The sequence below is a fragment of the Xyrauchen texanus genome, chromosome 26, assembly GCF_025860055.1.
Source record: "Xyrauchen texanus isolate HMW12.3.18 chromosome 26, RBS_HiC_50CHRs, whole genome shotgun sequence".
Classification (NCBI taxonomy): domain Eukaryota; kingdom Metazoa; phylum Chordata; class Actinopteri; order Cypriniformes; family Catostomidae; genus Xyrauchen; species Xyrauchen texanus.
This window is the reverse complement of record NC_068301.1, coordinates 15,244,281-15,268,184: the sequence shown is the minus strand read 5'-3', so window position 1 is coordinate 15,268,184 and position 23,904 is coordinate 15,244,281. Positions and strand designations below refer to the sequence as shown.

The 23,904-nt window shown below is 42.2% G+C and overlaps 1 protein-coding gene across 4 annotated transcripts in view; it reads right to left on the bottom strand.

The window, feature by feature from the left end:
* LOC127619929 (zinc finger transcription factor Trps1-like) overlaps nt 1-23,904 on the bottom strand; it is a 154,610-nt gene that overhangs the window by 84,126 nt on the left and 46,580 nt on the right. For all 4 annotated transcript variants that reach the window (XM_052092961.1, XM_052092962.1, XM_052092963.1 and 1 more), the window contains exons 3-5: nt 22,453-23,345; nt 16,968-18,064; nt 489-1,098 (exon numbers count right to left, since the gene is read on the bottom strand). In XM_052092961.1, coding sequence (XP_051948921.1) covers nt 489-1,098; nt 16,968-18,064; nt 22,453-23,345 — 2,600 coding nt within the window. The remainder of the gene's footprint in view (nt 1-488; nt 1,099-16,967; nt 18,065-22,452; nt 23,346-23,904) is intronic.

Below are 23,904 nucleotides of genomic sequence, written 5' to 3'. Positions count from 1 at the left end.
AAAAAGACCAACATTTAAGTTGTTATTCACTTATAATATTAACATTTGGGGTAGTTGAGAACTAGCAATGTCCAATTTTTGAACTAATTTCGAATCTCATCGTTTCAATCAATTAATTGTTTAATCCAGTTTTTATATGTTCCTCACGGAGTTACTGTATGACTTCAGAAGACTTGGAATATAGCACATGTTGTTTGGATCACTTTTATGATACTTTCATGGTGCTTTTATGTCATTTTGAAGCTTGAAGGTTCCAGGACTCATCCACTTTCATTATATGGAAGATTGGCCAGAATATTTAGAAAAATCACCTTTTGTGTTCCACAGATGAAAGAACTTGAAATGAGTAATTGGATGATAAAATCGGAAATGGAAACACCAGTACATGTGCTCAGGTGAACATGACATCATGTCTGAAGGAAGGAAATATATACATTTCTAAAAAGGGTACAAAAGTAGAGGTGCAAAAAGTATCAAGAATCTCTTACCCGTAAGAGTGACTGGGACTCTTCCTTGGCACTTTTACTCTCTGTAGAGGTTGGGTACTGTCCGGCTTTCTCTGCACTGCTCGGTGGCATCCCAGGCAGGTAACTTTTAGCATCAGTGCTGAGGGTGAACAGCAGTGCTGATGAGTCTCCAAGCATTGTAGCCCCCTTGTTTTGCTGCTGGTCTTTCACCCCGGCTGCCACTGCATTCAGCAGACCCAACGTTGCTTGTGGGAATGGGGCTGGGCTGCCCCTAAGAATCTCCCCTGCGTGTTCTTTGGGCACCCAAACCAGGCTCTGCACATGTTGCTCGCCACCTCTGATTCCTCCAACCCCGGGGACCAGAGCTTCGACCCAGGCCTTCTCGTCTTGGGCCTCGCTCTTCACACCCTCAGATCGGTTGGCCTCTGGAGGCACCAGGCTATAGAGTTTCAGATCACCTTTGCTCTCCTCTTTGATGCGAAGGGTTGAAGGGGTGGAGCAGCCGTTGGCAGGGATGGAGGCTGGGTCAGCAGAGTCCTGGCAGTGGGCGGAGTTGAAGTGGTCCAGTAGTGCTGTGGTGTCAGCGGCAGTGAAGCTACAGTGCCGGCAACGACAGCAGCCATGAACCCTTCTGCAAATCAAATGAGAGGAAGAAAGGTTGTGTCAGGGATCTTTTCATTTTCAATTCAGAGAGTAACAAGTGGTACAAAACATGTTCTGTTTCGCATATTACCATGTTTATTTGTTCCCTACAGACCTATTTGAGAAACAAAAAGAAATTAAAATAAGGGTTGGGTGGTATGAAGGTATATACCATGTGATGGTAGAAAAACAGTATGTCAACCTGTACCGTATGTACCATGGTGGATATATTTATATTAGTGGATAGGACTGCTGTGCGTTATTTTCACATGGAGTAATATAAAAATACAGAGCAAAATGTGTCTCAAAAATAATTAATGGTTATAGCATAAAGCTAAGATTAGCTGTTTGTGGTTGCATTAATATACAGTACACTAATATGCATCATGGATGTGTGTATATCGTCTATTGTACATGTTCAAACATGGCTCATCCGATCAGAATTTAAAGTGGGAACTATTTTATGATTTTAATTTTACTGGATAATCAAAAAATGTGCATTGTTATTAGAATATGAACCTTTGTTAGTAATTTCCAGTCAAAATAACAATACATTGTGATCTAAACATGTGTATACTGCACATTACTGTGACATAAAATGTTGGTCATAGCACCCACCACTAATCCACATACTGAATAAGTGTAATTCTTCCTTATCTAACTTGTCTGCCCCCCTAAAACTAGGTCTGAATCTCTAATGTCGTATAATTACAGTTTAGTCAGCTATTTTCATCTGCATAATGGCTCTTTGTTCTGTTCATAATAACGGAAACAGAGAGCTGCTCCAAACTCTCTGCAAAACCACAGTAAATGAACAGTTTGCAAACCTTAAATTAATGTGATATTCCCTCCAGAAACAGCAGTGATTTTCTATAAGCTTCCTGTTTGAAATCAGACAAAGTGACAAAGTGTGAGGTGAGAGTGCCCCCACCCAAAAAAAACGGTTTATTTTACATATATCACTAGATGCGCTTGAACAATGGTATTTACATTGCATGAGAGGTTACAAAAGCTAAAAAGTTTTTTTGTATTAACAGTTCAAGGGCATAATATTTTAAATCCTTTCTCAAGATCATCTGTAAAAAAAAGATTTTTTTTAAATGTATTCCTTTTTTTCTATTATCTCTTATCACGCATGACCGACTTTAGATGGACATAATTCTGTGCTTAAGGTATTTTCCACCCAAAAGTTACAATCCTGTGATTACTTAGTCACCTGCATTTTGTTCCAAACCTGTATGTATTTTTATTTTCTTGCGTGGAAAATGAAAGGGATGTTAAGTAGAAAGTTAGCCTCAGTCACTATTCACTTTCATTGTATGGGAAAGAGCAGCATCATACATCTTAAAAATTTCTCCTCAGGTTCCACAGAAGTAACAGCATAATGGAAAGTAAATAATGACAAATGTGTACTTTTTAGGTGAACTATCCCTTTAAGAATAGTGTATTCTCAGCACCCATAACCAACTGCACTCTCAGTGAAATGACATCCAGTATTACAAGTGCGGCATTAAAAAGATAATATTTCACAAAATCAGATCACTACCTCTACTTTTAAGTGTTAAGTATTTAAAAGCAGATACTGAACTAGGGAAAACGTTAAATGTTATTGTGGTGATCATAAATGCCCACTAGAGCCCTTTCCTTGAAACTGAATGTGTAAGATTTTCTTTATGTTGTGAAAAGGAAAAATCAGCTGAAAAAAAAAAAACTAAAAACGAATTAAAGCTGAGATTTTTTTTTAAAAGTAAACTGACTCTGAGTCAAACCAGGATGGTTAAAAAAACAAGAAGAGAGCAAAACAGCTAGATGACATTTGACTGCTCTCTGCACCAAATGAGGGACAGAGAAAAGTGCTTTTTATTATTGTTGCTGCCTGACTTCCCCAACATGCAGTGCTGTCATTTGTTTTCTGCTTAAGTACATGGAGAATGGGGCAGATCAACCATTTAATACACACACATACTAGAGATGTGCAAAACTACATACTTTAAAAACCTATTAGTCGGTTGACTTAACGACTAGTTCTAGTATCTGTCTAAAGGAAGTCCGGCATAATTAAGCTGGTTCCGGGTTCATGTGACCCTAATTGGACACATTTCTTAGTGGGCATTTATATAAGCCGTGCAATTGCAAATACAGCTACATGGAGCACAACAGAATGGAACAGAATGCAGGGTTCGAGACGTGTTTTTAAAAGTTGGACTTTTTTTTCACTTGACAACTGAAGATTATGCTAAATGAGGACCAGTTACCATTAGTGACCATCAACCAGATCCTTCAGTTATCATTTATCAGTAACAGACAAAAACTAGCTACTTCACTCTGTATAAAAACTCAACTACATCTGTTTTCCAACAAAGCATGGTGTGCTTCCAACACAAATCATCATATTTGGTCACTGAAACAGAGCATAAATTTGTTTGTTGAGCCTAGTAACCCAGAGCTGATTGTTTTCGTCTTTACACAGTTGAGTTAATGCTATTGTCTGCCTGCTCAGAATTCTGTGTAAAGACACAAAGCTCCATAAAAGCCAGACTAAATTAGGCTTCATCCCCTAGTATCAAAGGCAGTTCTGATGCTGCCTTGGTGCTGTGTAAATTAAATGCATAATCAGAGCATCCTTAAACTTTGTTGTTGTTGTTATGATTGTGAATTTATTTTATAATTTATAGTTTCATATTTTAAACGATTATATTTTCATTAAGTTCATATTTCTATACTAATAATTTGTATCTAAAACACTGGTAACATTATCTCATAACATTATATATACATTGTAATCGCTGTGTAAATGTATTTATGCCAACTTCAAGCAGCATTAAACAGTCTGTGAAAATATCTTTTGTTGGTATATATGCCACTTCAGATGCAGCTTCTGTGCCGCCTTTGCAGTGTTAAAATGGCATTAGTTTGTTAGATTACCTTAACACCTTGAAAATAATTCTATGCAAAAGTATGACAAACGTTACTCAAACACTTGTTTTTTCATTTTGACAATACTGTATATATTGTTTGTTTGTGCTTTAAGAAATATTGCTTGAATTTCATATTTACTTTTATAATTTTCAACATTAAAATGTCAATTTGTATAGTAAAATATGTAAAAATACAAAAACAATGCAAGGATTATGTGTTGATGTAAAATGGTTCCAATTAAAACTGTTAAATATAAATGTCAAATAAATAATAACATCTGTCACAAGCGCATCACGTATAGATAAAAGATAATTATGAATTCACAAATGTGTTTTCATTAATATGCAGGCAGTTTTTTTCTCAGATTTTCTGAGATGTTGAGAAAAAACATTAAGCCCATTAATGAAATAAAGTGTTAATTCCAGCTGCATCTAATTCTCAATGAGCACAACTGACAAAAAAACTATTTATCAGAGATTTTCTATTTCCTTCTTTTTTATATCCTTACTTAAAGTTCTCACTCTTTTTTCAGGTGTTAATGAAACTTGATTTATAAAGAACGTGCCTGACGGAAGCACAGCAGCAAAAACTGTGGAGGAGTCAATGTTTAACTGCTCAGCCTACAAATATAATGTAACTATTCAAAACTGTTTGAGCATAAGTGTGTGAGTGTGTGTGTCTGAGTGAGTGTGTGTCCTGAACAAAATTAAATGCTACCTACCCTACACTATAATTTCCTCAATGCTTTCAATTGAATTGCAATCACAGGCTCTCGACTAAATTTCTTTACTTTTATCCAACATCATTTTGCAAAGCATCAGATCCTAACAATCGATTTTGGGGGAAAATACTTGAAAACATGGAACAAATGAATGAGAACCAATATCGGTGTCTATAATGGTGCTGAGTGGCAGTAATTTGCGCTTGTGAAAATGAAAAGCCCTTTAGATATGTACCAGCACACACGTTCAATACCACCATTTTACAGGACATGGAGCGGGAGTGAAAGATCCATGAATTACTATTAGCGTTACCAGTCTCATCCTCATGACATCACAGGAAATGGAAAATTAGGCACAGAGCGGCTCGCCATTCGCCTGGCTGCCTACTCAGCGGACAGAGATGTGACAGAAATGAGAGACTGAGTAGAATCGCACTGGGAGAGTAAAACTGTGTCCATCAGCTGTTTTAGACTCCAAAACGAAACGACTGTTAGCAACAACAGCTGAGGTCCTTAGACAGGCCAAGATGCCTGATGACAAAATTGAAACTAAACTCCTCACATCTCTCAAAAACAAATAAAAAATGGTTATCAAAGAGACTAGTGTAGGACTGGTCAGAATTCTCACACAAACAAAGCAATGTTTTGATAGCACCACAGAGTCAAAGTTTATACTTTTAGGGGGGAAATAATACAGATCGCAACTAAACGGTTTCTTATTGTTGTCTCTGCATCTTAGGCTGGGATAAGAGATTGTATTTAACATAAAAAAGTATGCACTAACAAAAGGAATTGTAATACAGTAGATTTGTTTAAGTGGCCCAACCTGGCAGGACATAACATTGGAGATGGACCACCTGTTTTTCAAGCAATGGAAGAAAGGGGAGTGTTTGAAACCTGATTGAAATTAGTCATGATTTTTGCAATTTTGCACTGGCTGGTGAAGATATTTCATATTTTAATACTTTAAACAAGATGCAGTCTTAACTGACTAAAATTCAACGTAAGACAAAGTGTGAATTCAGCATCTCCAACAACCAACACAGTTTATTCTCAATATTTCAGTTCTTGCACCTAAATGTATCCCTTTCCCGAGCAGAGGGCAGTGTGATATATTGAGCGTGCAGTGAATTGGGTGGGTACAAGGTGTGGGAGGCTATGGCATCAATATCAAGTTCATGTTCATAGTGGGTGGGTTGCTGTTTGGAGACTAGAGGGCAGGATTCTGCTCATAAATCTATATTATAGCGAGATATTATGGGGAGACACATACAAATACTGGAAATATTATGTATCAGTGTTTGGACAGACCACACATTCGCTGCTACACACACACACACAAGAGGTCATTGAACACTTCCACACAACCGCACAATGAAACTGGATACCATGACGCAGATGTTCATAAAATAACATGGAAGACAAACCCCTGAGAACATGCATGCAGTAGCCTACATACTAAGATCAACAACTATTTTGTAACTATAATTATAATAGTGGACTTTTTAATGTTTAAACATTTTACTTTAAACACATATTATTATTGACAGCTAAAATAATTGGTTCCATATAAAGGAGAAAACTACTTAGAAATGTGAAAAAAAAATATCAAAGCAATTATATTAACCATGGGTAAAGTATGAAAATTATAAATGACACGATTGCCCCAACCATTGTAACAAACTGACTCATTGTAAGTCAATGGGCCCTTCTTACAGACTGAAATGACACATTTCCATTGTAATATAGAAGCGTAAATCTAGAAAACTTTGTATGATCAAGTGTACATTTATATCATTATTATTTGTGTTATACTACTATTACTATATTAGACAGGGATTGATAAAAATGATTAAACACTGCTGTGATGGGGTTTAAAATACAACGGCTGAGAGAGTGACAGTAAATTTGGAATCATTCTATCATCTGTCTGCCATAATACTCTTTTTTTTTTATCGCTTTTGGAAAAAATGAGATAAAAGTTTACTTAGCCTTTTAAACTCGGAAATATTAAAAGGGACATCTAATGGTCCGGATACATCTGACAAATATAAATGTTTCTAATATCAGAAATGTATTACATACTAAGACCTAGTCTATGACAAGTATACACAATAATCTCATGCAAACCTTTAGAGACAAAAAAATTAAGGTGGAGGGGGAATACTTTTAAAAGAAAATATCACATGCAGATTCTCACTAGCGCACACACACACTTGAGTTAAGAAGCAGCTCTCCGGGGAGGCCATACAGGTCTTATTTATTTCCTCTCTTTCCTCGCTGGGTTCCAGGCTGTGGGATCTGAATACAAACAGGGCCTTTTTCAGAAGGGCTGCACGCACAGCCTGAAAACACTCAACCTGGCTTGGCTTCACATCCACCTGAAACAACCAGCCCCAGGCAGCTGGATCATGATGGACGTCACTCACAGCTCAAACACACAGAAACCTCCCCACATGCTCTTATGAGACAGGTGTGTGTGTATTTGTGTGTGTGTGTGTGTGTGTGTGTGTGTGTGTGTGTGTGTGTGTGTGTGTGTGTGTGTGTGTGTGTGTGTGTGTGTGGCCTTAAATCCAATGTTTTTCTGACATGGGTGCCAACTTGAGAAATGGTTACTTGGCCGGGAACTTTGACAAGTTAGATTGGGTCATTGCTCATTTAATGGAATGTGAATCTGTACAATTTCCAAAATAATTTTTAAACAGCATGAGACAGTGACCATAATGCAGCTGTGTGACATAGCTTAAACCTATTCTGAACCATTTGACTCTGGGATCCAAAATGTAATTCAAACCTGGAAATAAACCAAATAATTTCTAGGTCACTAATCAAATGTAAGCAAATTTGTGACATTTTCCATGTTATCTCCTTAATAGAAAAGGTCAGTTCTCTTACGAGAGGTTCTCTCGTATTGCGTAAGCTAGCTTACGCTACGGGAAAGATTCATCTTTTCTGAGATATTGAAGCCAAAAAATTATCCTTAATTTTGTATCGACTGTCAACGCAGTGCGACAGCTGCAGACCTTGAGCGGGCTAGCTAGCGAGCTCATTGGTTACTCTGCGGCAACTGCTGCAGCCTATAGATGAGCTTGGGCGAACTCGCATCCAATGAGAGGCGTCCGCGCGCTCACTGCATCAAAGCCCGCCAAAAAGGGCGTGACTAGAGTGCATATAAGCGTAGTCCGTAGGCTGGAACCCTGATTTTCATCTCTTCAGCGAAGCTCTTCGCATCACTGAACCGGAAGCCGCGTCGCCGTTCGAGGGGCATCAAGCAAGCGTGGACAGCACTCGAAGAAGCCGGCCGTCTTCGCCACCTTCAGCCATCCTGCGAGCTACGCCATCCGGCGACGTATCCTTTTTAAAAACAAGCTAGTTCTTAAAGAACTTCACAAAAGAGTACGAGCGTCTTTTTTAAGATGCCTCGCTCCACTTGCGCCTCATGCCGTGCTCCTCTCAGCACCGGAGACCGCCACATCATCTGCACTCTCTGCCTGGGACTGGGGCATGCAGAGCTCGCCCTCGCCGAAGGCGGATGCGATCTCTGCGAGGAGCTGCCGATGTCGACCCTGCGGGCTCGACTCGAAGCGCTCAGGACCGAAGCCGAAGGATAAGGGCTGTTCCATCATGGCTTCGGACAGCGAGGAGTGGTCAGGCTCACACGCCTCCTCCTCGGCCCAGGAATCCAGCAGGACCCGCGCCGGAGTCGAAGGGGAACTAACACGCCTCCTCACACAGGCCGTCGACCGCCTCGGGCTCGAGTGTTCACCGCCTCTTGAGCAGGCACCCAACAGACTTGACGGCTGCTTTCTACAGAGCCTCCGCCACGCAGCACCCGCTACCCGGGCCGCTCCCATCCTACCCGGGCCGCTCCCATCCTGCTGGAACTCCACGCCGAGCTTGGAGACGTGGGATCGGACCCTGGCCGAGAAAGGCGCGTTCCATGATTTGGAAAGCATGGAACGCGCCTTTCTCGGCCAGGGTCCGATCCCACGTCTCCACCTCTCTTGCTTCGGTGGACGGCGCCACTGAGAAGGGCTACGCTTCCATCCCTCCGGTTGAGGATGCGGTAGCAGCACACCTTTGCCCGCCCTCCGTGAGCTGGCGGTCTAAAACAGTGCTCCCGTCTAAGGCCTGCAGAACAACTTCCGCCTGTGTTGGCCGCGCCTATTCCGCCGCCGGCCAAGCTGCATCTGCTCTGCACTCTATGGCCGTCCTACAGATCCTCCAAGCGGACCTTCTGCGGGAGTGGGATGAGGAAAGCAGGCATCCAGAGGCGGTTGCAGACATACGGAGTGCTACGGACCTCGCCCTCCGCGCTACCAAAGCTGCAGCCCAAGCTATAGGGAAGTGCATGGCCGCGCTGACTGTGACCGAGTGACATCTGTGGCTAACGCTAGCCGACATGGGAGAAGCAAAGTGCTCTACGTTCCTCAACGCACCGCTCTCTCCATCCGGTCTCTTCGGCTCCGCGGTGAGTGGTATCATTGACCGGTTTTCAGAGGTCCAAAAAGCCACACAAGCCATGAATCTCTTTCTGCCTCGTCCGCTTAGCTCCTCTGCAGGCCGCCCACGTGAGCCTCCTGCACGAGCCTCTTCACAGCGCCCAGCTCAACAAAGCCAGACTTCTCAGCGTCGACAGGGCGGCCGCCTCGATCAGGCTCAGACAGCCGCCGCGAGACCGCCGCCCGCGGGCCTCGGACTAGAATTGCGCTGAAACCTGAACAACCGAAGTCCTCCTAGCTTTGTTGACAAAACGACGGATCAGTCCCGCTGCGGCCGGACCACCGTCAAAGCTTCGCCCCTGTCAGTCCCCTTCCTTCAGGCTACTACAGTGGTAGATTCAGCAGCCAACAAGCCGGTGTTAACGCCCGCTTGCCTGCGCTCAAACGCCGCTTTCACGGCGACCCAAATAAATCTGGTAAAGAGCAAGCATGCCATATGTGTAGAAAATGTGCCCACAACCCAGTGTTCACCTCTACACACAAGCATTACACATCCCGTGTCCATACCAGAGAGCAAACATGTCTTATGTGTAGAAAATGTGCCCACAATCCAGTGTTCACCCCTACACACAAGCATTACACATCCCGTGACCCTATCACGGCACACTCACATAAAGCTGTTACTGAACCGCTCGAGTGTTAGGGTTAATAAACGCACCCACCTAATCCGTGCGCGCTCCATTCTCTGGCCGCTCTGTCACACGACCAGCCTTGTGTGTAGAAAATGTGCCCACAATCCAGTGTTCACCTCTACACACAAGCATTACACGTTCCGTGTCCCCATCAGAGCACACTCAAAAGCGGTTACGAACCACTCGAATGTTAGAGTCAATAAATGCGCTCACGAATACGTGCGCGCGCCCATTCTCTGCCCGCTCTGTCACACGGCCAGCAAACACTTCTCTGTATGTAAGTCCCGTGCCCGTGACTATGCTTGCTTATCACTTAACAGACGTGACTCTTTCCCCATTCACCTCAATCGGGAAGAGCAGTCCAGCATAAGCACAGTAAGCGCGCTCACACATTCTGTTCAGCGCGCTGTGTGCAGCAATCAGAGCGATTTGGCCACTCACCCTCTAACATTACGCTTCAAAGCGTGGGAAGATATTCCAGGGATATCCGAATGGGTGTTAAGCACAATAAAACAGGGCTATTTGCTACAATTCGATCGCCGTCCTCCTCGCTTCAGAGCGCGGCTCGAAACTACTGTGAACACGGAAGCAGCGTGCATGCTTCGTTCAGAAATAGCAAACCTTCTGTGCAAAAGGGTCATAGAGAGTGCCGCCTCCCCTGAGCGAAGTCGGGTTTTACAGCCGTTATTTTCTTGTCCCCAAGAAAGACGGCGGCCTCAGACCAATATTAGATCTCAGGGTTTTGAACAAAGCGCTTGCAAAAAGACCGTTCAAAATGCTTACAACCAGCAAACTCCTCGCGCATGTGCGCCAGGGGGACTGGTTTATTTCTCTCGATCTGAAAGATGCATACTTTCAGATTCAGATAAATACCCGTCACAGGCCATTCTCGAAATTCGCCTTCGACGGCCAAGTTTATCAATACACTGTCCTTCCATTCGGCCTGTCCTTAGCACCCCATACTTTCATGAAGTGCATGGACGCGGCGCTCGCACCCCTGCGGAGTCAGGGTTTTGCGAATTCTGAACTATTTGGACGATTGGCTGATTTTGGCACAATCACATACGGAGCTTCTGTCTCACAGGACAGTTCTCCTCAGTCATCTGAACAGTTTGGGCCTTGCAGTCAATTGGACCAAGAGCTCACTACAGCCCAGTCAGACAATTTCCTTCCTTGGAATAGAACTAGACTCAGTGGCAATGACGGCTCGCTTATCTACACAGCGCGCGCGCCGTGAGCAGCGACTAGCCGCGTCATTTCAGATGAACAGCCTCACACCTCTGAAGAAGTTTCAGAGAGTGCTAGGCTACATGGCCTCAGCCGCAGCAGTACTTCAACTGGGTTTACTGCGCATGCGCCGCTTCAGCATTGGCTAAACACCCGCGTCTCGCCGGGCTTGGGCCACAGGCCGCCAGCCAACCAGAGTGACTCAGACCTGTATTTCAGCTCTGCAGCCCTGGACAGTGGCCGAGTGGTATCAGCGGGGAGTGATGATGGGAGCTGTATCTCGCCGAAAAGTCATCTCGACAGACGCGGCCCAACACGGGTTGGGGCGCGGTCTCGCGAGGGCTCTCCGGTTTTTGGCCTATGGTCAGTTCAGGAAAAGCTCCTTCACATAAATTGTCTGGAAATGATAGCGGTCGAGTACGCCGCGTGCGCTTCCTCCCGATCATTCAGGGTCACCACGTCCTGGTCCGCTCGGACAACAGGTCTGTGGTATCCTATCTAAACCGTCAGGGCGGTGTCAGATCCAGGAACCTCTTCCATCTGACGAAACGCATACTGAGTTGGTCCCAGTGCCACCTGCGCCGCTGAGGGCGACGCCACGTGCCAGGCCACCTGAACGACGGCCCAGACAGACTGGCCAGAGACAATATTCCCCCAGGGGAATGGTCCCTGCACGCTCAAACAGTCCAGACGTTATGGCACATATTCGGCAGAGCAGAGATAGACCTCTTTGCGTCAGAAGAGAACTCTCACTGCCCAATATTTTTCTCGTAAAGCGAGGACGCGCTGGCCCAGGACTGGCCCAACCGCCCGCTTTACGCCTTCCCTCCCATCTCGCTATTGCCACAGGTAATGCAGAGGATCAGGGAAACGCGCCACTCGGTGCTCCTCATAGCCCCGCGCTGGGAGAATCAAACATGGTTCCCGGAGCTTACGCAGCTGTCACTGACAGTGCTGTGGCCCATCCCAGTGAGAGCAGATCTCCTCTCGCAAGCTCGCGGAATGATCTGGTATCCCCACCCAGAGCGCTGGGCGCTACACGCGTGGGTGATCAACGACTACCCGTCGCTTTGCCAGAAGGAGTAATAAACACCATCATACACGCTAGAGCCCCCTCCACGAGAAGACTCTATGCGTCAAAATGGTCTGTGTTTTCAAAATGGTGCACCGACAGAGACCTGGACCCACGGACATGTGGGGTGTCGCCGCTGCTCGTGTTTTTACAAGAGCTGCTGGATAAGGGCAGATCGCCATCCACGCTCAAAGTGTATGTGGCGGCCGTCGCGGCGTTCGCTGAACCCCTGCACGGCCAGTCACAGGGTAAAAACGAGCTGGTCATCCGCTTCCTCAGGGGAGCTAGAAGGATGAACCCTCCGCGCCCCCCATCGGATCCTATCTGGGACCTTTCTATAGTTCTCGAAGCTATGAAAGCCCCCCTTTCGAACCGCTTCAATCCGTGGATGTGAAACACCTCTCACTTAAAACCGTTTTTCTAACTGCCCTATCATCAGTTAAACGGGTGGGAGACCTTCATGCGCTATCTGTCAGTGCTGCGTGTCTTGAGTTTGGACCAAGTGACTCCAAGGTCATTTTAAAGCCTAGACACGGCTACGTCCCCAAGGTGGTCGGTACTCCTTTCAGAGCACAGATCATTTCCTTGTCGGCGCTACCAGCATCTGATAGCGAACGCGACGCCAATCTCCTTTGCCCAGTCAGAGCACTGAGATTGTATACTGCGCGCTCCGCATCTTTCAGAAGCCCCGAGCAGCTTTTCGTTTCGTTCGGAGGGCGCACCAAAGGTCTCACCGCCTCGAAACAGACACTGTCTAGATGGATAGTGGACGCTATTACTGCCGCGTACGCGTCAAAGACCTACCATGCCCGCTAGGCATTAAGGCTCACTCCACTAGAGGCATGGCCTCCTCGTGGGCATGGTCCAGCGGGATTTCCATTCACGACATATGTGTGGCAGCGGGCTGGGCTTCCCCTCCACCTTTGTCAGATTTTACAATCTGGAAGTACCCGCTCTGCAGGCTAAACTGCTAGCGGTTTAATACGCTACAGCTCCCTGGTGAGCTGCATTAATGGGACACAGTCCACACAGACCGGCACCGCTGCTCTGTCTATGTGCTTATGTACTACACACACACTGGCCCGCACTCTTGCCGGCCAAATATTAATTCCCCACTCACAAGGGCTCCCCGGGTCCCCCTTAATTCCCTGGGGCTCATGCAGTGGATGCTTGGCGCGCACGGCGTTGACAAAGGGTTCCCGTAGCGTAAGCTAGCTTACGTAATACGAGAGAACCTCTCGTGAAGAGAACGAATCGGTTACTAACGTAACCTCGGTTCTCTCTAGATGAGGGAACGAGTATTGCGTGAATCGGCCGTGCTCGCGCCACGCAGCGATTTTTCGCTTCATTCAATGAAAACCAGGGTTCCAGACTACGAACTACGCTTATATGCACTCTAGTCACGCCCTTTTTGGCGGGCTTTGATGCAGTGAGCGCGCGGACGCCTCTCATTGGATGCGAGTTCGCCCAAGCTCGTCTATAGGCTGCAGCAGTTGCCGCAGAGCAACCAATGAGCTACCTAGCTAGCCCGCTCAAGGTCTGCAGCTGCCGCACTGCGTTGACAATGGATACAAAATTAAGGATAATTTTTTGGCTTCAATATCTCAGAAAAGATGAATCTTTCCCGTAGCGTAAGCTAGCTTACGCAATACTCGTTCCCTCATCTAGAGAGAACCGAGGTTACGTTAGTAACCGATTCGATTTCCTTGCTTCCATTAAAGTTTTGAAATAATGCTGTGATAACATGGATTATGAGTTGTTGTGTTTTTTATAACTATTATTATTCATGTTAATAGTAACATTTTAATTGAAAATTTAATTATGCAAAAATGAAGTTTCACAAATGGAATTTGATCTAAAATATACTGTATTTATTTAATGACAATATATAACGATGGGGCATTTGGCTTTAAAATGTATCCTCCTTCCTCATATAGTATGATTAAAGAAGGGGTTTTACATGCTTGTCAATATCACTTACATAGAGCAACTTTATAAAACAAAACTGAAAACTGTTTCAATCCCAGGATAATTTGCATAAATTTATATATAAATAAAAATCAAAAAATCAAATGACCCTTCCCTAAGTCCCCCTAAAAGCATTTATCTGGCAAGCGTTTGTTTTTTTTCTAATGAGAGTCTAAAGGAGCAATGTGTGTTTAATTAGTTTTATGTGAATTTCATACAAATTAAGTAAAAATGTTGTTGGGTCACTTGTAATAGTGACAAGAGGTATCTAGAGAGGATACACAACAGTTTTTTTTCCCTTTCTTTTCTTTCAAATATTTAAAGTAATCTCAAGAAGATCATATTATGGATTAAAATGTGTCAGCCCTCAGTCCCAAATGAACATGTAAAAGCTAATAACTTAAGGTTGATACATTTATGTATTGTTTCTGGTCTTAGTAAAAGCGATAGTAAATAAAGAGTTCACAGCATTATAGCGAGTGTGTTGAGACATTGAGCAGTTTTGTTTATTTACACTACTGTTATCAGGTGCGTAATCATTATTAAATGACACTTTCCTCTCTTCAAATGACTGTGATAATCATTTTCCTTGATTCTGATTCAAAGTCTCCACAGTTTTCAATCAAACTACTTTGTAATTTAACAATTTCTTTCACAAATAAATGTCGGTTAAATATGCTTTAAAATGTCACTCTTTATTTCAGCCCACATAAGAATATTATCAATTCCGCTTATGAGAATATTTAGCCAAAAATCACACTGTTCACGGCTATCTCACATTCACTCCTATGGAAAGATCTGTTAAGCTTGTCAGAGCGAGCAATGGTACCAAGGGGGGCAGAGCTTAGCAAAGGGTCACTTTTCATTTAATATCCAACAGATACAATATATTGCAAATCCATGAAACTGTATTTGTTCAAATTGCATCAATAAAGGTTTTTTGTTGGGTTAGTTTTCCATGTAAACACTGGTAGTAAATCGCTTGCAAAAGTTCTTCTTCAGCATCATATGGCGCAATATATCATAATATCAAACATATGCGCCATTGAGGTGGTTTGGACTATTTACACAACACGTATATTAGATTTAGCAAAGTGCCTTTCTGTTCTCTGTCTACTGTGCCAAATTCGAGCGGACATACGGATTTCAGTGGTGCAGTAAACTCATTTTTATCAATAAATTCAAACCAGCACATGTAGACATGCCTGTAAACTCTAGCAGAAAATGGAGAGTAATTGAGATCTTATGTGAAGGTAAAGCAGAGCCATAATCTACTGCATTGGCAGCATATACCACACAGCTGCTGAAAGAAAGAGTATATTGTGGAGGGGTATAGGTGTTTTCCACAAGTACAAACAAATACAACACAAGGACATGCGCACACACGCAAACAAACTTTAAAATGCACACACTTACATGCACACATGGCTTCAAGACAAACTAAATCAAAACCGAAGAGGGAATGCTATAGGGAAAGTTACTCCCCAACATTTAGCATTTTCAGTTTATTCAGCTGTGTTGCTCGACCTAAAGGCGCAAAAAAAGAAAAACCTGTTACCTATCAGTATGAAAGCAAAACAGTCAAGACAGAAACCGTTTGTTTATTTATTTAATAATTTATTCATTCCTTCCTTCATTTATTTATTGAAGCTGTTTAATGCAAGCTTGCTAGATATATTCACTGGTTTCACCGTCCAGATATGGTTTGTCTGTTGCTACTATAAAATATCAATCCTATAGATCAGACCTTCTAAATACCAATTAAATAACTGAATAGATGTAATGATTTTTACTGCTAAATAAAGAAAACTGTCCAAAAATAATACTTTTAAATATAATAGTTCATAGCAGGAATTTTCCAGTTATTTTTCAGTTGACAAATTTCTTCACCCGCTTAGCGAGATATTTCACACTTACTAACTAAATAGCTTTAGATAAAAACTGAGCATCACACACCAAATAACCGAGGATCCCACCAGCTTTCAAGTCAATCTGATCACAAACTCGGAAACATGGAAACACAAATGACTTCAGACTGAATTGTGGAGCATCATACATTACGAGATATTTTAGATATTCTCATCTGTTTGATGACTTTTTTTGACTACAGAGTAACTGAATCATCTCCATCAGAACTTTGTAAATGGCCCAAAGCAAACTTCTTACATCAGCACGTCCTGACCTTGTACATGCTCAAACCATTAATCTTATGAATATGTTTACACCCAGCATCAAAACTGAACTTTTCAGGTAATGTTGCAACTTCTCATTCAGGGAAATTGCCAGCGATGATTTACCAGTATTTTCAAACACATCATATTCCCACATGACCTCTAAACTGAAAATTGCAGTTAAGGCTGTATGTGTGATAGCGAATAATGATCTGGTCCCAAGAAGATCTTGAGTGAAAAATTTGCAAGAAATGTACTGTTTTTGGTACTTCTTCGTATCTTTTATATCAGTTTTGGAGCTCAACAGACATGGTCACTATGGCTGAGTTCGAAATGGCATACTACCATAATATTTATATTTCTAACATAGATAGATATGGCAGAAGTAGTAAGAGGATTATGGATAGTATGTAATTCCGAAACCAGCATATAAATTGTTGTTGTATGGGAAAGACCTGCAAGAAGATTTTAAAAATGTTCTCCTTGTGTGTTCCATGGAAAAAATAACAGCATATGGATTTAAAATGACAGAATAAAATTTGTTGGGTCAACTATTCCATTAACAATAAAAAAAAAAAAAAAGATTAAAGTAAAATCTAGTCCAGCGAGGACATTAAAAAAAGGAGGGCCTGTTGCGCAGTATTACCTGTAGTGACGAAATATCTCCTCCTCCACTTCAGTTAAGAAATGGCACTTAGTGCAGGCATAATCTCCGGGATGGTCCCGCCCTGGCCCTGCCTCTCCATCCCCTAATCCCTCCCCCTCTGGTTTGACTTCCAGTAAGGTGTGAGGGGTGTGGGTGCTGTCATAGTGCAACAGAAGCAAATCGATATCAGTTGAGGTGAAAAGGCACTGGTCACAGAGGTGGGTGACGGATGCTCTAGGTGGTGGGGATGGGGTAGTGGTCCCTCCGGCTGTCAACTGCAGCAAAAGTATAGCACAGTGTGAGCACGAGCTCTTACGGCAAGCAAAGGGGTATGAGATATCACCCAAGTGCTTCTCAGGAGTGCAGAGTCCACGCGGGCAGAAGGGGCAATGCTTGATGGTGCACTTGTGAATACTGTGAGCCCGCTGGTAGTGATGCAAAAGTGGAGCCACGACAATTACATCCGGACCATGGGTCATAGAATAACGGAAGTCACAGAACTGACAGTTGTAACTGGTTACTACTGTTTCTGGGTCACCTGCCGTCCCAGTTTTCCCACTCTGGTGTTCCTTCTTCCGTAAATGGGATTCTCCATCGCAGGCCTTTCCGTCCCTGTCCCCTGGACTTCCCTCCCTGATGCCCACCTGACCGTGTCTCTTCTCATAGTGCTCCAGAAGCCTAGACGTGCTGTTGGCTTCGCAGCTGAAACTACAATACTTACACCAGTAATACGCAGCTGGGCTGTCGACTCCAGTGCGTCTTGGGGAGTCAGATGCACTGATTGACATGGAGTATCCAGCTACAGAGTCATCTTCTGCCCTCACTGCCACTCGATCTGCCCACTTTCCCTGCTCATCAGCCCCTATGCATGGCATGCCATTCCCCTTCTGCTCAGAAGACTTCTCCTCAAGGTTGGGGTTGGATGGAGGTGGGCTCTTCATCTTATTTGGGTGCGTGGCCAGGAAATGCTGCTCTAGATCTACTGAGGAGCTTCCCATGTAGGTGAAGTTACAGAACTTACAGCGAAAGTACTTGGTGTTTCCTTGACAATCCTGTGTCTTCCTCCCAATTCCGATGAAAGTGCCTGCTAACGTAACCTGTGAACAAGAGAGTGGGGGAAGGAAGGAGAGGGGAATGGATGACAAAGAGAGAAAATTAGATAAAAAAAGAACAATTGTCTGTGAGTTACATAGAATTACAGTTGAAATAGAAGGCTAATATTATAAGACAGACAACATATTTTCAATAACCTCCAAACCTTGAAGACGAGGTAGCAGTTATCACTACTCAAAGGCAAATTACTCCTCCTTTTATGTTTTTATTACATATCAGTGCTGAGAATTCAAAAAGCCTCCAGTATGCAAACATGGAAATTGTGAAACCTGCAGAAGAGTCTAAGAGTAAAGCAGCTATACATACAGAGACCAAATTAATCTTTTTGGATTAATAATTTCCAGGTGAGTGGGAGGTCTTGAGTTTCATATGCACAGGGGGGAATTCAACGTCATGCTCCAGACAAAACACTCAAGGAATGTCACTGCACAGACAGACACTCTCCCTTGAGCAGCCCCTAAGCCGTATGTTCAAGCAATGATTAAATAAACACCCACTGCTTAGCGTAATATGTGCTTGACTGCAATTCTGCACATACGCATTTAAGCTATTGCATTTAACCTGGGTGCACTAGCGCCACAGACAACAAAAGCCTCCTCTTAATTCAGATTTTTTTTCACATTTATCATTTATAATAACGATATTCAACAACATCCATCATTTGTCCCTCAAAACAATAAAAGAAAGTTACAAATTTAAAGGTATGACACTAAGCAAAGGAAATATCTGATATCAAATTTCAAAGTAAAATGTTTTTCATTTCAAAATAAACATTATTAATAAACATTATTTAATTTATGACAAAAAGGATAGATAAAATAATTTAGAGGAAGAGAGTGTTTAGACAGATGGAAAGAGTAGGGCTGGGCGATATCTAACAAACATTTTAGCAATAATAACCTTAAAAAAAAAAATCACGATATACAGTTATATCGTCAACACCCCTGCAGAGGGTCGGTGAATTTTTTGCTCTATTGATTCTGCTTTCAAAATTGTATTCATTTACTGAAAAACAAAAAAATATCAAAAAGACATTCAAATGAAAATTTAAACTAAACAAAAAAAGCAATAAAATAACGAAGTGGTAAAAAAAAAATCGTAATTAACCACCTCCCAACGGCTCCATTTCCCTTCACGCAAGCATCCGTCAATGACAACAGGTGGAAAATTGCTAATAGCCAACAGATTAAGAACTAAAGACAATTCTAAATGTAAAGACAATAATAATCTAAATAAATAAGCCTAATTAATTCCCTTGTGTTCCCAAAATAATGCTGCCAAATGTGTTCTTATCGAATTTGTGTTTGTCTTGCATTTTAGTAATACAGTTAATGCTGCCTAAAGACAGGAAAACAAAATTGTAGGTTCAAGGTGAACATGTCTTTTTTTATGATTTAATCACTTTCATCTTTGTTTCTTTAGTATGAAGATATACATTACTGAACCTGCAGAGTTGCGTTCACAATGCATGCAAACCGCGTTGAAATAAATCGAACTAAACACAGCATTTCACGAGATGATCAAAGATAATTTGCAGCATTCTCATAGATGACATCATTCTTGAAAACAATTTTCAGATGAATAAAACAGAGAAAAAAAGAATGAAAACCCTTTACATGCACTTGTTCCACAAGACAGGCTTGCGCGGAACGCCGACTTGCATGTGTTCCACATCACAGGCTCGTGCTGCATGCCTCTGAACAAACAGAGAATAAAACACGAGCATTGATGCTTTTGTCTGTTCTTAAAAATATATTAAAGAGTGTTTCTTCAAGTATGTGGCTTTGTGTCTAACCCCATTTCTTGTCATGTGTCACACTCTGAGACGTCTTACAGGTCACCCACCTGTTGCAGGTAGATGAGCAAAACTATATGCGCATAACATTGGACAAGGAGCTTGCAAACTGTATTCAGCCTTGTCGCATTTTGCGGGTGGCGGGTACAAGTTTCACATCCTTCCCAGATCCATGGTTTGCCATTTCCCGACATGCGGACGGACGGATGGACAGACAGACGGACAGACAGACAGACAGACAGACAGACAGACAGACAGACAGACAGACAGATAGATAGATAGATAGATAGATCGACAGATCGATCAGCAGGGAGACAGCATCGATAAAAATCATTACATCCGGCGGGTAAAATGGAAATATTATTCCCGCATTGGCTAAAGCTAAAAGCTTCCAAAACGTGGCTCATTTTGAAGAAACACTGTACTTAAATAGGCCGCTCAAACTGTAAACATAACATTGTTGAACTGAAGAGTGAAACCGTGCTGAAATTTGGGCAGATAAATGACTACGACATCTGTTCATTACCCATCATTTAAAATAAATCGACTCCTGTATTTTTACTGGCTCCCCTCGTCGGCTTCCCTACACTCTTTTTCCCCCCTTTTTTTCATTGGGAGAATGAGAAATCGCAGTTGTTGATATTACTGCATGGAAAATTCCAATAGGAATGAATTCTGAATAGACTCATTATTCAAACTTTTTTCCTAAGAATTTATATGGTATTATGACAATTTGTAGAGGTGCTGATGTTGAATTGAAAGACTAAGGATGGTGTTTTTAGAAGAAAAAACACATTAAGTTTTAAGTTCTGCTGACTGCCCAACACATGCACTGTTCATTTCATTGACTTCATGCACATGTGCGAACCAGGTAACTGTACACAATAGTCCATTTAAACATGATACACTAAAGCTAGTGCTTTGATAAATCAGCCAAAAGCTGTGTCCCAGAACAAAGCCAAATACAGAATTGCTGGCATAATCCACACTAATTTCCTCCCACAAATTTTGTTTGTTTGTTATTACGAGTTAGAAACCACCAAAGTGATATGACCAATGATGCTTGCATTTCAATTTCAACTGAGCTGTTTGATTGCTTATTCATGATGTTATTTTAAAACACATGCATGGCTAACTCTGAACAAATAAAGATTTTAGTAAAACGTTCTGGATTAATTCAAAACTTTATTACTGTGTGAATTCATTGTGCATGACTTTGCATGCATTATGTCTTGCTACTATCTCTTTAGTGGTTTTATTCTGTGACATACATTTTAGTTTGAGATCTGCAAGCACACACATAATTTTTAAGCCTTAATAACCCATGGGTTTGACACTGCATCTGTTCCAAAACCTAGCGCGCTTTGTGGCCTACTGCCCACATAGGCAGCTACCTTCTAAGGAGCTGTTTTGAATGAAAGCACACTTGCAGCTAAAACAGTTAGATGCAGTGAAACAGATAATAGGAGTCTCGAGACATGCTTTAAAAACTTGACTTTCTTTATCACTTGTACTTTTTAACTTTAACTTCACACAGTGCAGTTTTACATAGGAATACGATTAAAAAACAGTGCAGGTGGACGCAAACATACGTTTGGTGTCAATTTAACTCAGCTTCCTAACTGACATGGAACCTTAGTGACTGTCTGCACAGTCAATAGAGTTTGATGTTGTATTTAGTTCAAATTGTGAAAGAAACTAAAGCTGACAATCAGCCCTATCTTAAAGAAACGGTACCTTTCTGGAATTGGCATGATACCCTAATGAGAAAAAAACTCATAGCATGCACAAATATAGGGTAAAATGGTAAATTTATGAGCTCATCTGCAGACGCGCTTTACAAAAATGCTGGTTTTGTTAAAGATATAGTGCCAGTTTTAGCAAGTGTTCAAAAAAAACATTTTTAATATTTGTAAATAGTAAAAAATATGCAATTAAACAATAGACATGTAACAAAAAATTATATATTAAATATAATATCGTAGTTATTGATTGAATACATGGATTTGTTCATTTTAAAAAAAAGTCAAAATGTGACCAAAATTATTAAAAACTAATAAAATGTAATTATGCAAAATATTTTCATAATGTATCTAGTTAGAAGGTCCTATGTAAAATTAACAGCATTAGCTGGGAAATAATTTTTTTTCATATGTAAGCAAAAGGGACATTATAACTGAAATATACGCATGTGAATAAATGTGAATAAATCAGAATTGTAAGCTTGTGAATCAAAATAAAATCTAAAAATCTGTATCCTTACCCCAGCCCTAGTCTAAACTGTATCAGAATAATTTTCTTAACGTTTTGAAGAGTTCAATAAAATATTCTTGTTCAAAGCATTAACCTCACTAAATTATGTTAGATTACTCAGAAAACAAGACGTAATATCTTTTGTCATTTTTCTTCTGAAGAAAATGCATTTTGTTTCAAGGATGTTTAGATAATTTTTATGGAAAACAAAACAAAAATACTGATTCAGTGTGTCTTTTGAAACAGATTTGTAGTAGAAACGTGACTATAATAGGTCAATCACTAGGTTTTGGAACAGAACATATGCGATTGGCCTGTGATTACCTGTATGTCATAGGTACCGTTAAGCACAGAGGAACCAGGTGACCGTGCTTCTGCCACAGAGCCACTCTGAGCTGACTGGCCGAGGAGCCGTGCTGAGTCTTTGGTCTGTGTCTGGGCTGTGAACTGCACCATGTTGTGTAGTGCCAGGATCTTATTGTCCAACTCTGCGTCCTGACGCGTCCGGTTGTGCAGGCCAAGATGGTACTTACGAAAGTGTTTGATCAGGTCTGTGGGGTCATTGCCATAGTAACCATACCCACAAATGTTGCACTTAAAGTCCTGCAGTTTGGGTGAGGAGGGCAGGGGAGCTCCTGTCTCAGCACCCAGAGGACTAGGGGCCTCCTCTACTCCCCCTATGGGCCTCTGTGGATGAACTGTAACAGGTGGGACTTTGGAGCCTTCTACACCAGCTCCACGAGGGCTCTCAAAGTTTAACAAAGCTGGTGAGCTCTGGGTGGAGTCTCTCTCTTCTCCATTACTGGTGCAGCTTTGTACAATGATGCAGCCTGATCGGGTGATAGGCCTTAGACCATTCCGGTCATCCTCAATGTCTCTAGCCATGCTCTGAGCTGGGTCCCCTTCCTCATCTTGATCCGATTGCATCATGGAGGTGGCAGAGTCTAGCAACCCAGTATCAGAGCACTCAAGTCTGGGGTAGGACGCTGCATTGGCAGCCTCTTTGTGAATGGAGTAATGCAAGTCAGGCCTGTCGGGTTTGATGGGGCCAGGAGAGGACGGCTCTTCCTGCTCTTCACCCATCGGCCTATCGGGCTCAGAGGCCTGGCTCCCTGTGTTACCGTTCTCTGGGCCCGTGGCCTCGGCAGCCACCGCCTCACCCTCCTCTTCCTCACCGCCAAAGCTTCTCAAAGGGGGATTCTTTTTCCGCACCATATCTGGAACCCAACAGAGAAGAGGACTGTTAGTGACTTGTCATTATTCAAATAACACGCTCAGCATGCGGTACAGTCTGCTCACATGTTAAAAACATTTCTAGAGCCAATGCCGCATATTCTGCTCTGTATAATAACTTCTCAATTGTTCTTTGATTTTCAAAAACCATTTTCAGAAGACGAAAAGCCCTAGAAACAGGTCTAGTCTTCCAGCTCGAGCCATAAACAGCAATGAGGTTCTTACATCGGCGCCAGCCTTTATTGATGATATTTTAATGAATAAAATCTGTGCACTTATGTCACTGACGTGGCCTAGGGACACACATTTAAATCTGTTAACAAAATTAAAGATGATAGGGAGAGAGAAAAAATTTGGAATTTATAAATTGATTCATGCCAAGAAATTACCATTAGTGCTCAATGAGGTCATACGTGTTTGTTCATTCAAGACAGGAAATAAAACTGCACTTATAATATCCCATTAACGTGGCTTTTCTTTGGCATAAACTAAACTAACTGAAGTTATACAGATTTAAACAGATTTATCAGTATGTAACTAAAC